Below are 17,707 nucleotides of genomic sequence, written 5' to 3' on the forward strand. Positions count from 1 at the left end.
CTGACCAATAAATTATATATATAAAAAAAGCTAAAGAAATTGTATCAGTAACATGTTTGCCTTTTGCTTGAAAAAAGGGTCAATCTTTATATTAATCTTTAATATTAATAATCTTTATATTCATCTTTATATTTATTTATATTTACATTATATGAAATCTTTATATTCTGTAAAGGAAACCACCTAAAAATGCAGACCATACAACATACAGTGTGAAACATCAACCAAGAACACCTTCCCCATGGTCACCAATTCATTTCAGAACAGAAGCTTGTAGAACATGTGCCATTTTTATCTTCCTTTTATGAACTATTAATTGATGGCTCCATACAGGCAATAACATGTGAAAAGCTTTAAAGCATCATATGTCCAAATGTGTTTTTCAAAGGAAATAAACGCTGTTTTAAACAGCTTTTTCTAAATAGTAAGAGTTCGCCCAGCATCTCAGGCTCGACTGTGAAAAACTATCCTATACATTCCCTATACACTTGTGCATGTAGCTGGGGGCCCAGCTCTCATTGTGATTAATTATCTGCTGGGAAAGGCTGTAAGAACAAGCACTGTTTGCCTAATTGTGTTTCCAGGGTAACTCATTATATAAAAGTTACAATACATAAATGCAGCTCATTCGAAAAACCAGCCTCATAACATACGATATGTTTACATGGACACGAGCAACTTCCTTTGGAAATTGAAATAGCAGCATTTCAGATTTACATGGTTGGCATTACTGCTGCTGAGAACTGAAACAGTCTTGTGGACAGCACAACAGTAAACACAGCAAACTCCAATTTTTTGGCTCTGTATTTTTTCCTGTGTTCCTAGAGATAATAATCTGTCTCACCCAAATCTCAAATACGAGCCATGTAATTAAGTCAAACTCAGACCCTGAAAACAATTATATTTTTAAGTCCTGAATTCTTCTGCTGTTTTTTTTTCCAGAATACCACATATTTCTAATCCCACTTTTTGACCCTTTAGCCATTAACTACCTTTAAATAAAAAAAAAGAAAAAAAAATAAATCTTCCTTTTACACTACATTCTCTCAACCTCTGTATGAAATGTAGTATGTTAAATTTTGTTTTCATGGGAGAAGCTTATCCTGGGCTGAGGAAATATTCCCTCATTTGCCAAAAGCATGTCAGAAATAGTCAGCTCTAGTCTTGTATCAGCACAACAGAACCACAGAATTTTCTCAGACTTTGCACAAGAACTAAAAAATAAGCAGATTGAATCCATTTTAACACGAGTATGGGCAAGCATTTCCTTTCATAAAACCCTTTCAGAGAGAAGCTAACCCCACAACTTCATTATGATTGTTAAATCCAAACAGCAGATAAGCAAAACCTCAGCAAGGGTTCAGATTAGCCCAAATCATTTGATCATGATGAGTCAGAAGGCGAATTAAGGAATCTTTTGTTTCGTCTTAAAATGTCACGGTATAAACTGCATCTGCTCAGGAGCTGACTCACAAGACCCTCAGACAATAGGGTAGCAGGGGTAAGGGAAGGACTTGGGGAGATAACCTCCACATCCAGCCCTGGCCAGAGTGTGTGTGTGCTCATCAATTATAATCCAAGCTTTTGAATGCAAGAGAATAAACCGCTGGTTCGGCTTTGCTAAATCGAATCTTTTTTTTCTGGGTTTTAGAATTTGGAAATCAATACTTTGAAAGGATTTTAAAATTCATATTCACCTTCCCTTTGACTCATCTCGTTTCAGCCAGCTCAAACACGAGAAAATGGATGGTCAGCAAACCCTAAGCAGCTGCTGGCTGGATGAATATCTAAAAATCAAACTATTATCTACACTATCCAAGCCTCTCAGTTCAGAAAAAATGAAAGTGGGAAGACTTTTTTTCTTTTTTTTTTTTTGTGTGTGTATGTGTGTGTGTGCCAGAAACACATGCAATATATCACACTTTTAACTTTTAGTCACTACAATAAGCATAAGGAAAGACATGAAATGAGAAAATTCTCAACTTTTCTCTAGATCACACAAAAAGAAAAAAACCTGATCAGCTCATCATTACTGTGAGTTTGGAGTTAGGAAGAAATATCAAGTAGACTAAATCTAAATCATTCTATCTTCCCTAGTAACAAAGGATAAAACTTGTAAATACATCAAGAACGTTGAAATTCTCAGCAGAAATCAGTCTCAAGAGAAACAGTTCCTATCAAAAATCCAGTAAGCATTGTTATCTACAAAAACAATCCATTATCATTTTCTGTATTTCTTTAAATCATAAAAATGCACATGGGCTGAACTAAATCACTTCTCAGCTTCTAATTCAAAAATACAGCTTGTCCTAAGATGGTTGTCACCGAAATGAGAGGTGATTTGGCAACCATCTTAAAACTCTTAACACCCGCGTACAAAGAGTTATCATAGTTAAATAGGTATCATTGTTGAAATCTTGTACATAGTATTTAAAAATGTTACTGTAAGGACAGATTCAACTGTTTCATTTTCCTTACTGCCTTGATGGGTATAGGATCAGGGACTCTGCATATCACAGAAACACAGAACACCAGGTTGGAATGGGATCTCAAGGATCAACTTTTACTAACTTTCTAGGCAACAGCATATGAAGCTAGGAAAAAAAAAATTGTAGTACTTAACTACAAAATAAATAGCTACATCCGCTGACGTGACACAGGAATGATAGCACTGGATAGACATAGACACTGTTGCTCTCTGACTACTCCAGTATCTCAGATTATTTAATGTGGATGTCAGGAATAAGTGCATAGATACAGTCATTGCATTTACTGTGCCGAGGACAGTGAAATTCATTAAAAACCTCCCCCAACAACAAATCCATCCCAGTGCCCCTGTGAGCTCTTGCACATCTTTCCACCAGCTCCATTCACCCCCCAAGTACACCATGGGAGCATTTCTGCCCTCGTTACCAACTTTTACTGTCCTGTGAGTGCCTTGAGCCAAGATGCTTTGCTTCTTTGAATTAATTCTTTAAAATTCCTTTCCTCAAAGGGGCTGGGACCATCAAACTGACATGGCAGATGTTAAACACAAAATCCTCCCCAACTTGATTTCTTTTCTCCTGCTCTAGGTTTTAGGAACAGGTCCCTTGCTGGTGGTTTTCAGCATCTAAAATAATACGAAGGTTGGCAACAGCATGGTAGTAGAAGATATGAATTTATAACATGTTTAATAGACTAAGTGTTAGCACTAATTCAATGAGCAGTGGAAGAAATTGTAAATGACAAAGGCATTTACAGTTAACTGTCCAAGAGAATGCAGGGAAGTAAATCATTACATGAAAAAGGAGCTCCTTCGCCCAACCTATTAAAGACCCCACTAAAGAGCCAAGGTATTTATTGATTGCTTTCTGCTTTCCCACTGCTGAAACTAAGTAGTCCTCTATTTACTTTGATTAAAAATGCATTATTGTCTTCTTTCTAATAAACCAGACCATGGAACAAGAAACTCAAATTATTCTAAGTTTATTCTTAAAAGTCTGTGGTGGTTTTTTTTGGTTGTTTTTTTTTTTTTTTTTTTTTTTGAAAGACTGAAGGCCTTAATCCTTAAAAGCCTTTTTGAAAGAAGGGTTCTTCGATGCTGGCCCTGCAGCTGGGCCCAGATTGAAAGTGCACTTACATTTTTATGTTCAGCGCTGAAGGACTCTGAAGTTAGCCCTCGCACTGCACATAAAAGCTTTGGAAAGGGCATTCTTTGCCACTCGTGCAATTCATTCTCTAAGAAAAGGAAATGGAAAGAAAGATTTCATGTCCAGGGCTTCAGGCCTTTGATCATTTGATGAACATTGGATCCTCAACCTGGGCCTCCAGCTTCTCAGGCCAGACAAAGAGGGCCCCGGCCGCACAGGCTGGGCCGCGGCTCCCGCCCGAACAAAACCTTTGGCGGCCGCACAGTGTGACAGCCTGGGAAAGGCCCACCTCAGCAGGGCTGAGATGCCCGCTCTGCCCTTTGATCTTTCATTTAAACTCCAGCCAAAGCACCAGGTCAGGGGATTTCGCGTCGCACACCCCCACGGGCAGAGGGGAGCAGGTCAAGAACAAAATGGGGGTGACCGATCTCCAAAAAGCCCTGTGACGCCTTTCTCTGGCCAGTTTCACATGACTTGTCTGGCATTGTGAAGCGCTAAGCCCACACTTAAAATGGAATTTGACATTACATGGTACAATGGAGTCAATAAATGGCATTCTTCAGTGCTTTTACAACAAAGTCAACCCTCCCTTAAGTGGCTGAAATCCCCAAGACAGAAAATACTCCTCATTTACTTCTATATATCAATAAATTGCATATACTTTAAATCTAGTTTTCGTTATGGCCTCTTGCTGCTGATGGCCGAAATGAGTGAACAAGCACTTAACAAAGGTCCGTGTTAATTTTTCCAGATTAATTTTATGATGTACCATTGCTTCTATTTTTAAAGTTTAGGTTGTCACGTGGCAAGTAACAAGCATTGGAAATATCTCCATATTCCCTCACAGAGCAAAAACCCATTTTCCAACGAGCATGAAAAACCAATCTCATCCCACTGAAAAATTTATTTTCAGTACAGCGCAAAGGAGAAGGCAAACATACAACTTCTTTTAGCATCTATGGCAAGTTCCACATGATGCTTGCAGGCAGAAAATTCAGTCCATGTTTGATGAGACATGTTAACAGAATCTGGAGACAAAAAAAAAAAGCTAAAATCTTTCTAAAGGTACCGGATGCCACCATGTCCCAGAGGACAAGAATATTCAGGATGCAGCAGCAGATGACTGCAAAGTATGGAGAGTATTTTTAAACTACATGTAAAAATATGTCAATGTTAGAAGATCTTAAATAAAAATAATTCAAAGAACTAAATACTGTTTCTCTCTATAAATTAGCATGTTTTAACAACTAATCCTTTTTCATTAAACATGCATGTGTGTATAATGCCAGATGTGGCTTAAGAACTCAGGTTAAGAATCAATAAAGGCAAACTTGGTCAGCTTTACATGTTCACTCTCACCTTCCTTCCTTCTGAAGACAGCACCAGTACTAAAAATTTGTTCAGTTCTAACAAAGATTATTTCAGAGTATCTCAAGTACTACCCACGATGAACAATTTACCAATCAAGAATAAAAAAGGAATGGTCTCAATCTCTAGAGAATCTATAGATTGCTCATTTGAAAAAACACGTTTATGTTTAGTTGACAGATTATTTCCCGCATCATAAAATTACATATCACAGATGAGACTTCTAAGAAACAGAGAAAGTAATACATTGTTCAATATTGAACAGACAGTGCCAGAACTGGCATTGGAGATTTATCCTCAGTCTTCTGACCTGTTCACTACTGCCTTTTTCCTTGTAAGAAACAAATCTGTGCCAGACATGAGGCCCTGTCTGGCACCACCACTTCTACACACCTTGGTGGCAATGGGCAGCTCCAAAGAGTAAAATAATTGCATCTGACTGTCATGGTGGGGTAGGTGACAGGGGACTGGACAACAGCCATGACACAGCCCAGGACCTAGCTCCTGTAACCACTAAATTAGGGTTGTAGAGCCCCAAGGCATCTCTTGGAAAAAATCTATAATAATAACTATTTTAAATGATAAATTCAAAGATTCAAATACTTCTCAACAGCACAAACACACCTCTCATTATTCACAAAGCATTTGCATTAGGTATGAAAATAAAACTACAGAACATTCAGGAAAGAGTACAATTTGCCTCTAATTTATTCTCAGATTTTCTGTGAATATTGCTCCCCCACTGTTGCCATGGCAACACAAGCACATCTTTCAGTACTGAGGAAGTAAGAAGCCTTTCGATTCTCACCTTTGGCCATTTTATTGAGAACCATGTCAATTAGAATGTAGGTTCCACTTCTTCCCGCACCATCGCTGCCAACAGAAAAAGAAAAATTAAAAATATAGCCTATCAGTGTGCATCTAGACTCAACATGAAGGTACCTGCCCTTAATGTTATAGTGTTACACATGGTGGGAGAGGAGAGAATGAGGGCTTAAGGGAGGGTACTGAGAGAGGAGAGAAAGCTTGCACTGAATAAACACAAGCTGGTTGTGGAAGATTAACTACTACCCTGCATTGATAACAGGGCTTTGTTTTGATTTTTTAAGCCAAGTCATGTTTATGCAAAAAAAGCATTTTAAACAACATTAGGGAAAACCCTAAACCAGGGTACCATTTCTATTCAAAAAGGGTATATATAGTGACCTTACAGTCACTTATATATGAAATGAAGAACTCAGAGTGACTAGAACATTATCCAGAACAGTAAAACATGTTGCAGATTGCACTTGAACGCAGTGGTCAGTGGGAATGCAGAGATCTGCTCAAGAAAAAATATTTGATTACTGAGGACTGCAATCTTCACTATATAAGAGTGGTTTGTTTTTTCTCTGTACCTTTCCCTTTAGTTCTTCCCTAGTAGCAATGACCAGAAATAAATATTATCTTGTAATTCCTAAGAAATAGCTTTAACTTTTGTGTATCAATAGCCCTTCCTCAGAGATGTGAGACCAAGCCTCGGGAGGGGGAAAGCTCCCTAATCTGAATGCAGCTTGTGTCCCTTTCAGAGAGCAACGTGTAATTGCCAGTGTGATGCTCCTTTAGAGCTGCTGTTAGCAAACATAATTAAGACTTCAAGTAAAAGCTTTTTTCCTTTCCCTCCCCAAAATTTTTACAAAGGTGCATGTGTGACCCATTAGGCTGGTATGTAGTTTTATTAATTAAGTCATTATTTTTATTGATAGCCCAATTTGTGTACAAGAATTAAAGAAAGGAAAAAATAATAGAACAGCATGAAGCACATTATTGCATTCTGTTTACAGGCAGGCTATGAAACTTAATTTCTGTAGACAGAGATTTTTTTCCTTCATTTACTAGATCACTGTTTAGAGTAAAAGAGCTAGTGGTAATATTTTTTTTCTCTGTCTATGAAGGGAACAAAGATGCAATCTTATTAGTTAAGCTGATTAATGAGAGACAAGACAGCAACCAGGCCCAATAAAAACAAAAACTGCTGAGTTCATGGTAGATATTTTCATCCATCACAGTAAGGAAAGAGTGAGAAACTTGAAGGCTCTTCACTGTGCATCAAATCGTTCTTTTCTCATGTTTCCTGCAGGCAATGCAGACAAGCCCCCTCTGGAGCATTCAGCTCCTTGCATCCTCACTCAGCTGAGCCACACATGAGAAAGACGTCCCCTCCCTCCTCACTCCCACCCAAAGTGAAGTGCCACATGGCAAACATCCTGCCTCTTAGCAGGACTGTTTTTCTGTCTTTGTTACCTACAAGGATATTTTCAATAAATAAGTCAGAACCTCCAATTGCAAACCCCAGTATAAATGTTATTATGGTAAAGTTTTCCATTGAACTGCCCAACAGCTTTCATGTGCATCTATCACATTGTCAGGCCTAAAAATACTCTGTGCTTAAAGAATTACTCAATCTTTGGGCAGGTTTCCACTCCCTGACATTGCCCTCTTCTTACACTGATTACTAAAAACAAGCAAAGAAGAAACAAAACATAACTGAGAGATAAAATAAAGCAGACTAAATTCGGAGGGCATGCAAAGGACATCTATAATTTTGAAGGAGATGTATGAAACTGAAGTGCTACTTGTACTAGAAAGTGTGACAATACATTGTTAAGTCACAGCTCAACATCTAAAAACCACATGGAAGGATAACTTTATGATTAAAACAGATCCTAAGTATTAAATAGCATTAAATCTCAGTGGAATTATAGTTAAAACTTTTAGCCTACCTCATTGTTTAGTGATTCATGTAAAGCTTTAATTTCCCCACTTTGTTTATATCTATGTTAAATTCTTACACATACAGATCTCTCTAAAGCTATTTTAGAAATTGTACTTGCCTGCAATGAACAACTACTGGACAAGAGCGACCCCTGTAGCACTTGTTTACTTTTCTGAAATAAAACAGACACAAAAAATTAATTAAGCATATTATATACTGTTTCTTTAGCCAACTGTCAAAAATAAGCAATAAGAAAATGCAAATATTGTCGTCTTTAAAGAAATACTCAGGTTGATGTTTTCCTAATATAACAAGCTGTTGAGTAGATAATTTTGTTTAAAGTTTGATTCTGGTCTGCTGCCTAAGAAATCCCAGAAAACATTCAATTATTGCTGTTGTCTGGGCAAAATAAATGAGCTATTTTCTCAAATGGTTCATGTCTTAGCTCCAGAACTAAGATTATCTTGAGATACCCTGATTTTGAGGCAAACTTTGAGTTCATGAGCTTGCTCAGGGAAATATCAAGGGGCATCAAACTGAACATAAAATTAAAAAAGGCTATTCCATTATACTTTGCGCAATGTGTGCTGATCTGTAACACCACTTCTTCCCAGAAAGGCAAATGCCAAATCTCCTGAAACTCTTCTTAAAAACTATAAAATCTAATCTAATCAGAGTAAAAATAACTAAATCCATCAGTAAGCTTTGGTTCTACTGCCTTGGTTCTATTGAAAAAGTATTATATATTTAATATTTACACACTGTTGTCTTCGACAGCTTCCTTGTTAAACATTCTCAGTGGCAAGAGAATATATGTGAAATCAATCAACAGAAGTACAGCCTCGGAACAGGTCAGTGGATATGCAAACTCAGTGAAGGAATTAACTAGTGCTGAAGCAAACCAAGATACTCAGTCTAAGAATAGAGCCTACAAAATTGGTTTAAATCTACTTAAACTGCCTTACAAAAACCAAACTCCCAAGCCCCCTCTTTTGCTCTAGGATATATTTTGCATGTCAAGTATGTTACAGGCCAAAAACCCATAAAATATGCACACATATGTTAACAAGGCAAGATGAATAAAAGCTAAAATGGGAAAGCATTGCTTCAAGAAATCAAAACGCTTCTTTCAAATTATTTGATGAGATGTTTGAGTTTACTGGAGTTAGAAGGTCTGCTATAAAATCATTTCATAGGGCAGCTTCCAAGGGGTGTAAGTGCTACACAGAATCCTGATAACTAAACTAAAGGGAGCTGCTGAAATTTGACAACAGTGGTGTGATGTTATTATGAATTTTAAAGCATAACTAACCTACTGAATCATTTAGTTCTTGGCTGTTCATCTATTCACTAACATCTGTGCTGTGAAAACATGCACATATCTTTAAACACTGCTTGGAGTATAGCCTGAAGATGCCTAACATCTGACAGGGTGTTGGGATACCTGGAACTCAACCCAAATGGACTATGGAGGTATTGGTGATATCCCATGAAACTATGTTTTCACATTCTTCTTTTTGTTACTTAAGATTCTAACCAAACTTGAGAACAATATTAAGTTATTGCAAGGATTCCTTTTAAACATTTGAATTCAGCGACTTTTCACAATTCTTACTCTCTTACTTACTTATGTAAATCATACTTGCAGAGACATTCTGTCTCTATTTATATTCCCTGGATGTAAGTAATTAATGCAGTAGAACAATGTTCTTATTAAATGAGTGGTAAGTAATTGAGAAGCACGTGACTTCAGAAGTTAAATGGACCATTTATATGTCCATAAATATATCTGTATGAGGGCAGTATCAAACAAAACTACAACGACTTGGGCTACAGCAGAGTTTTCACATTAATGAACCCTTCAGTTCCTGGTGGTCATATCTTGAGGATCAGCTCCTTCTATATGATATAAAGCTTGGTTTGGTGTTTTCCTTTTGTTTGTTTTGTTTTTTTTAATTGTACAGTAAATTATATTAGAAATGTCTGTACCAACATCTGATACAGTCAGCCTGCATTCCATAACTTGCAGCTGGTCACTCTCCCCCCACCCCCATCATGTGCATTAGTAAAGAGTTGTTTTTCCATTTCAAGTATTAAATAAAAGCTAATCACTACAGAGGGGTATTTACCGTTTGTCTTTCTGCTTGTGTGGTTCCTTTGTTCCTTGTGTGGCACCACTAATATGATATTTGCATGTTGTGACTAGCCATCTACCAAAGTCCTAATATAATTTCAATGAAAAATTCGATCTAAATCTATCAGACCTCTCAGTAAATCAGACAGCCAGAGACACATGTTAGGGAAAGACACCTTATGTTTGTCAGTTTTATTGAAGGCGTTTCAAACATTTTCATTATCACACATTTCAGAAAACACATTAAAACAAAGGGTTTCAATCCAGCTGGTTCATAGCTTTGTCTATATATAGCTTATGAAAATATTTAGAAATGCAGCAACATCTCATTTCATTCTTAGTTCTGGCTAATGAGAGTGAGCTGAAAATTCATCAGTAAGCAAAGTTCTTGAATGTTGAAGAAAATATATATTATATTATTTATATATATATATATATATACATATACAGGAAGAATTAACTTAGAAAGAATGATTAGTAATACAAACCAACCCTTGGCTCATTGAGTGAAAAAGAAATCATCATGCAAACCATCAGCAAGCAAAGGTCAGAGGTCGTTAGAGGCTCAGAAAAGGGGTTTCCCACATTGTCCCTGCAGCAGAGTCACAGTTTCCAATGATCACTTTTGTGACTATGCAACTGGGCTCATATTACTAGCTGCAACATCACAAAAATGACACTGGCAACCGCTAATTAGCTGGCAAAATAAGAATTTGTCCATTTTTAAAGTGAGCAGTGTTAGTAAATGCCATTGCACACAGCGAGAAGTGATAGCATAATAGATATATATTTTAAGCAAAGCCCTCACATGTGATGCTAATTATCTTTTAGCTTAGCAGTCCCTCTTTAAAGTGCAAATGTGCTCCCTCTGGGCTCAAGAAATATTTAATGACACATATCAGTGCATGAGTAACAAGCTAGTCCAGAGCAATAATGATTGGTCTATTGTTCAAAATGAAATTAGGACTCCAGAAGCATTTAAAACTGACCAGTGGTTTCCGTAGTAGCCTCACCTCTCAGGGACTGTCTTTTGTACAGATTTGTAAATTACATAGAATAATCTCTTTTTGGCAATTTATTCCTACATTATGCAAGTATAATAGATTATTCAGCGAGGTTTAATGTATCTGCTAGATGCAAAATCATCTAAATCACTGTCTGATACAGAGTAAGAGGAATGTAAACTTTCAGTTTTCAAAGAGACTTGCAAAATTTATTTCAATAAAAATGTTTAGGTCCATATTTCCACAGACTCTGGGCAAGGTAATTTTGGGAATCCAATTTTTCTTGGTGATGAATTATAAAAAATAGAGGGTTGGTTATGTATATGCTTAATTTCATATATGTATGTGAATATATAAATATACACACATATCCATATATATATACAAACACACTGAATGCACATAAAAACATAGATAAGATTAAAAGAAATGAGAGCAGCCCCTTCCTAGCACCACTGTACTAAGAGTATGGTAGCACTGTCAGACATTTTTCTAGGGGCTTTATGACTCAGCTGTTGTAATCCAGCAGAGTCTGTACTTTAAATAGAAAGCTTCAGGTGCAAAACATGTACTGTATAAATGAATTCCAAATACATTATTTTAGCTATAGTGCATTAGTTCTTTTGTCATTAAAAAAGAACGGAAAAAAAACCAAAACAACCCAAAGATCAGATGACCAAGAAAACTGAGATTCATAGACCAGCTATTGTGCATGCCAAAATTCCTTTTCAGGCGGAATTTTACTATGCATTCAGTACTAAGAGTTCATTGTACAAAATCTGCACGCAGCAAATGATTACAGTACCCTACACTGGACTGTGAAAAGATGTGAAATGAACACTCAGAATTCAATTAAATCTTAACAGGTTCATTCCCATACTGCTTTAAAATACAAAGAATGGCAGCTCTGCTACTTTTCTCATCTAGTTATCATTTTTCTTTTTCAAAGTATTGCACAACACTTCTTCAACACGGCTATTTAACCCTTACACAATGTCACTCTAAGAAAGTGCTTTCCTGGCGATGTGAACTGTGACTTACTGTAGATCTAATCCTGCAGCTCACGCAGGGACCCCAATCCTTACTGAAACAAGTCAGAGGCGAGGTGCTCTGAACTTCAGATGTCCTGGCTGTACAGGCTCATTTATGCTCTAGTTAGAATTGCTAGCAGATTTCCCACTAAGGTTGAAAAGAGCAAAGCCGGGCGCTGCACTGGCTCTGTGCTGCAGCCCCACACAGCTTAATGGAGCCAAGTCACAATTCTCACTACAGAAATTCACTGCAGGAAACTTCCTCGGTACCACAAGCAAAGGGAAATCAACCTATAAAAATCGTATTAAAGTCGAACCCGGAGAAGAAAACCTTGAAAATTCAATTAGAATTTCAAATCCATCCTAAGGCTGTGCGTCCTTACTCCACTACTGCTTTTGTGTTGTGACTCTCTAGTATATCCTTACATCCTCAACTGGCCATAGCTCCAAGTGACTTAGAGCAGCTGCAGTCCACAGTGCACACCTGCACCGTGTGAGATGTGTCTTTGCTTTGAAAAGCCTTGCAATACGTACAAGAATATCGAGTGGATGAAGGGTGGTATTTAGTCCTAAATTTTTAAGGGTACAATTTTGCCAACAGACAACTGTGCAACCACCTCCTGTTGGCTGTAAGCCAGCTCCTCCCCTTGGGTGCAGACACACAACTTCAACTGGCATCAGTCAGAACTCCCAGCACACATTGAAAGAAACAAGTTTGGACCTTTCGAGCACTGAGCCCCTTATAATCACGTTGGGGGGTTGTAGATAATATTGTAGAGCGGAGAGAACAAGACACGATCCCACAGGCCGCTGGCGGATTGAGCACCAACTCCCCAAACCTCCTGGAGATTCTTTTCATTAGTCATAAGCGCATCGCTGTGGATTAGCTGGTACAAGCTAACACCTACACGTGATGCACTGGGCACGGTTTGCAATCAAATGAAGATTATTTCACTCCAGTATTTATCATGCATGGCTTTAATTTTCAAATTAAAATTTAGATAGGCACAGCAAACATTAGAGAAGGTGGCAAGGACTTTCACAGCTTTTGCCTTTGTATGTTTGTATTTTAAAGCCACGCTGACTTTCTTTCAAGTTCCAAAGGGCACACTTTGTCAACATTATCATCTGCTTCCTCAAGCTTCCACCTTCCTTGCAGCCAAGGTCTGCAGACCTCGCTGTTGGATCCTTATGAGCAAATGGTCCCATGGGAATGACGCTATCGCCATATGACTCCATTGTGATTCATTTTTTCAAGCAGGCTTACACTTCCTAATTTACTTGTGAGAGTGCTTCTATAAGGATCTTAGGGGAGCCACACAAAAGGCCTGGAAGCTGCAGAATGGATAAATACTTGGAAAACAAAGAAATACAGAAGAACTGAGATTATACAAAGGGAGGAAAGGTATTGATCTCTAAATGGGAAATGAATATGTCTTAAACCCAGGCAACATCTCCGCATGAGGCAACACTAAACATCAGCCTGCTGAAGATACTTCTCTTAGTTCAGCAGTGTGGCATCGCAGGCTGAGGAGCTCCCTTTCAACCCAAAAATCTTTAAAAGACTAAAAAAGCACAAGTTCCTCAGACCCGTATCATCTTAAAAGAAGCGCCATACTTTGTGCTTTACCTGCGGAAATCCAGAAGTGATCTGGTGGAAGCAGGAACCCTCTGATCGTTCCAGCTGAGGAAGTGGAACTGTGTCACTGTGCGGGTCTCGTTGGTCTGCAGGTTCTTCAGGTAGAAGCTCCTCACGAGGAAATCCTCGCACCAGATGTGCTCAGAGACAAGATTTACCTACACCCACAGGAAGGAACAAAGGGAGATCAGCACTTTTGGTTGCAAGTCACGTCTTCAGGATTGCAGGTGTAAGATTTCTTGGATGAAGGAATTGCACGGAAATTTTATTTTTCTTAGGAAATTTTTGAGTATGGAGGGAAAAATATTATTTAGCAATCAAGGTAGCTGTCAGAAAGAGGTTAACTGCCATTGCTATTGGATTGAAAACATAAGAAAAATCTTGACAATTTTAATTCAAAAGCAAAATTCACTGAATTTAATCTTTAAAACATTATGCGAATACAAAAGATATTTTGTATTGAAAATGTGTTAGACTGGCAGTTCCTTTCTTTACAGAAATGTCCACAAATGTATTGCCCAGGTCACTCTCAGAAGTCTTAAAAATCTGAGTTGAATTCACATGAGAAGTGAAAATTCAGTTTCTTTTGCTAAAAACGAAAACAAGCATTAAAAAAATGCAGCTTATTTGCAGAGCTCATCTTTTCAGAAAATGATTTTATTCCCATTTTAGTTTAAATAACAGCATTTTTTCACAATTTCTCCACATTTCTTCATATTTGGCATTGTGGTATTATTTTCTTCCTTTACACAGCTGGACCACTGGAAAAATCTGACAGTTGTTGTCAATGTTGCATTGCAACGTAACTTGTGATATGATATTTTGGGCTAGAAATGCCAAGCAGGAAATAAAAATATATATTTGTTGTTGTGACTGAGGCAAGAGATAAAAATAGACAGGATTAATTACTACCGCAATATAGAGATTTTTCTACAGAGATTTACATATGGCTGTCCTAAGGCAAAATTCACTAGCTCTAAAAATACTATTTTCCTGTAAAATATAAATACATGCTTTCATATATCAACCACTTGTAAAACCATTCAAAATGCAAAAATTATTGTCCTTTTTAATATTGTACTATTATTTACTATATTTTACTCGGTGGAAACCACCTTGAAGTTAATGCTGCGCTCCAAATTTTTTTTTGCAAATGCAAAACTACGCGAAGAAACGCCAAGTGTATTTTCAGAGTCCGCAGCTCGACCTCCAGGTTAGATCATCTCCAGCATCGTTCTGCCCCGTTTGGAATCAGCCCCTGCACTTACTGGCACGTTTGCAACCAGGTATTTTGTGCAGGTACCTCGTAGATGTGGTAGAGGTTTGACCCTTCGTCTGGCCAATAGTGGTAGCACTGTTTGACTCCGTTTTCCACGAGGGGTGTCAGCATGACAATAACGACGCAGCCGTTCTCCCAGACCATCTGCAGACAAAGAAAGACACCGTGGCCACATTGTGACTGCCTAATTACTGCGTGACATGTATAATTACTGCACTCAGACACACAATCAAAATTTATTCCATTCACAGGAAATTTATTTCATTTTCATTAGACACTTTTACTCTGCAGCTGCTTTCAAATCCCTGAATAAACTGGCACCATATTTTGCAGGCATCCATGAAATATTAAAGAATTTCCGGCGATTTCAATTCAGGTCATCCACAAAATCTCTCCTTGCTCCTGGTACCGTGTTCAACTGCTTTTCTGTCAAACTTTTAGATCCAGTAAAGGAACACAGAATGGTGCTTGCAGAACACCCATCTATTTAAAATTTGATATTTAACACTGAAGCAGCACAGACCTACTAAAGTCACATGTACTGAAACCTGTTTGTGTTCTGAACCCCATGCCTTTTTTCAGTTTGCCAAGTAGCAAAACCATTAAAGTACTGCATTGCTGAAACAATCATAAAAGTTGCATGTGAATGACAGTAATGAAGAAAAGGCAAGGAAAATTCAAAGCAAATCTATTTTCCCAGGAACATTTTGGATGGAGAAGTCATCCCTCCAAATGCACATTTATAAATGATTCCTCACAAATGTGCATTACTTTCTTTTTCCTTCTTTCTTTCCTTCCAGCTTTCCTTGGTTTTTATTTCTCCCTTCTTCCTTTTCAAAATTTTCTTTTTATTTTCCTTTCTCTTTCCCTCTTTTCTACTTTATTTTTCTTTTGTTATTTTATTTTCTCTCCCCTCTTCCTTTCTCTTTTCTAGTTCTGTTTTCCCCTTTTCTCCCTTTTTTTTTTCCATGGAGGTAGAATGGAAGTCCAGCTGTGCTGCAGACAGTGCACTCACAGAGCACAGGTACAGCAGAAACAGAAGAAAACAGAGTATCTTTGCTGCCAGCATGATCACTTAATAATTTAGACCAGCCACAGAGTAGGATACAAGAATCAAACACATCCTCAACGAAGGGATTTCTGGATGTCTCTCACAAACAAGCAGAGATGCTCTGGTCTGGCATATCTCTGTTCCAAACACAGCCCATGACTGAACAAAAAGGCTCCTATGAATTAATACCAAGCAGCATAATCACTAAAAATTGTTATTATTATGCTGTACATTGATGTTATATTTGCATACAACTTTCATTGTCTTTTTGCTAGCATATAAAATTACTAAATGAAGAGTAAACTGCTCTTTTTGTGAAGGGTTATGTTTATTTCACAGAAATATTTATAAGCAACTGCATTGACATGTAAATTTTGTCAACAAAAAAGGCCTTTGTCTAAACTGTGCAAAGATGAGATGATACATTCAATTCAAGGATTATTTTTTTTAATTACATATCAAATAAAAAGGTTTCCCATTCATGGATAATGATGTTGTCTTCTCTTTTAAGAATAGCTTGCATATAGAAAAACAAATAATGTTTTTCTTCCCTTTTTTCATTTTGCAACATAATTAAAACTACTTTTAAAACTGACTTAGAATTATTTAGAGAAATGAATCCAGGGTTTACACAGAATAGGGTTATTTATCATTTTGAAAAGAAGAGGGATAAAAAAATTACAGTGGAATTTAAGAATAATATTTTTTTTCTTTTAACCCCTTAAAAAAGGTTTTTCAAATAAAAATGTCTGTAATTTCCTCCTCCTCACATTAAAACCTCACAATGCTACAAAACCATTTAAACATACTTTAAAATTATAGACACTTTACAGACAGATGCATATTTATCATTTGTATCCTTTTTTTTTGGTACTCCATTTGTTCCAGGCCACAGCTGGAAACCTTCTTTATATGTAAGGAAGATGATACAGATTTCATTCATTCTAAAGTAGTTTCACCTTTTTCAGCCAGCAATCAGACTAAGATAAGAATTCAAAACATGCATCTTACTTTAAAACTAGTCCCACTAAATCAGTACTTTCATCACATAACGATTTAATGTGCCTCTAGAAGGTATAGAAGCTCATTGAAGCCATTACGAAAATGAGGAGAAACACAGTTTTTATGAGTGTAATAAAAATACAATGATCTAGACCATAAACTAATCATCGAGCACTCTGCTTGTGCCACCCAAGTGTAACATTATAAAAGCCCACTCATTTAGAGAGGAATCCTTACAGTTTGGCAACCCTTTTCATTGGTTCAAAGACAGAGCATTTCATTAGAGAGGGGCTGTCTGCATCTCTGAAGATTTCATTAAGCATAAATCCAAATGAAAGTTAATTTAAACAAACAATTTCAAAGTTACTCTGGGGTATAATATTTCTTTTAGGTCACTGTGTGAAAAGTAGAAGTCAAATCTATTAAATCAAGAAGGAAATACAACCTAGTGCCTTCATTCCTGTTATAAGCAACTGTCCCTGCATCTCCTGTGCTTACCATTGAGATGGGATTTTCACTAAGGCTCACAGCCTGTGACTGGAGGACTAACAGCATCGTCTTTGTTTCCTTGCTACTTTAAATATTAGAACATCGGGCTGGCATCTATTACCATATATTTCCAAATAACTTGGAAGCAGAATGAGTCAAAGGCAATTCACAGAGTTTTACACTGTCATCTGTTCACCTCCCCATCTTTAAGTCCTTGATGGGGTTTTTAGAAGGTGATTCTCCCAGCACTTCACACTTGGCTGTGCTCAGTGTCCAGACATATCCACAAACTAGAAAGTGGCCCCAAGAATGTGTCTTGGTAA

At 37.3% G+C, this 17,707-nt stretch overlaps 1 protein-coding gene across 1 annotated transcript in view; it reads right to left on the reverse strand.

The window, feature by feature from the left end:
- PTPRN2 (protein tyrosine phosphatase receptor type N2) overlaps positions 1 to 17,707 on the reverse strand; it is a 624,843-nt gene that overhangs the window by 14,700 nt on the left and 592,436 nt on the right. The window contains exons 18-21 of the mRNA XM_062506519.1: positions 14,867 to 14,986; positions 13,555 to 13,721; positions 7,874 to 7,927; positions 5,809 to 5,873 (exon numbers count right to left, since the gene is read on the reverse strand). Of these exons, the coding sequence (XP_062362503.1) occupies positions 5,809 to 5,873; positions 7,874 to 7,927; positions 13,555 to 13,721; positions 14,867 to 14,986 (406 nt within the window). The remainder of the gene's footprint in view (positions 1 to 5,808; positions 5,874 to 7,873; positions 7,928 to 13,554; positions 13,722 to 14,866; positions 14,987 to 17,707) is intronic.

This window comes from Cinclus cinclus, chromosome 1 (assembly GCF_963662255.1).
Source record: "Cinclus cinclus chromosome 1, bCinCin1.1, whole genome shotgun sequence".
NCBI classification, from domain to species: Eukaryota; Metazoa; Chordata; class Aves; order Passeriformes; family Cinclidae; genus Cinclus; species Cinclus cinclus.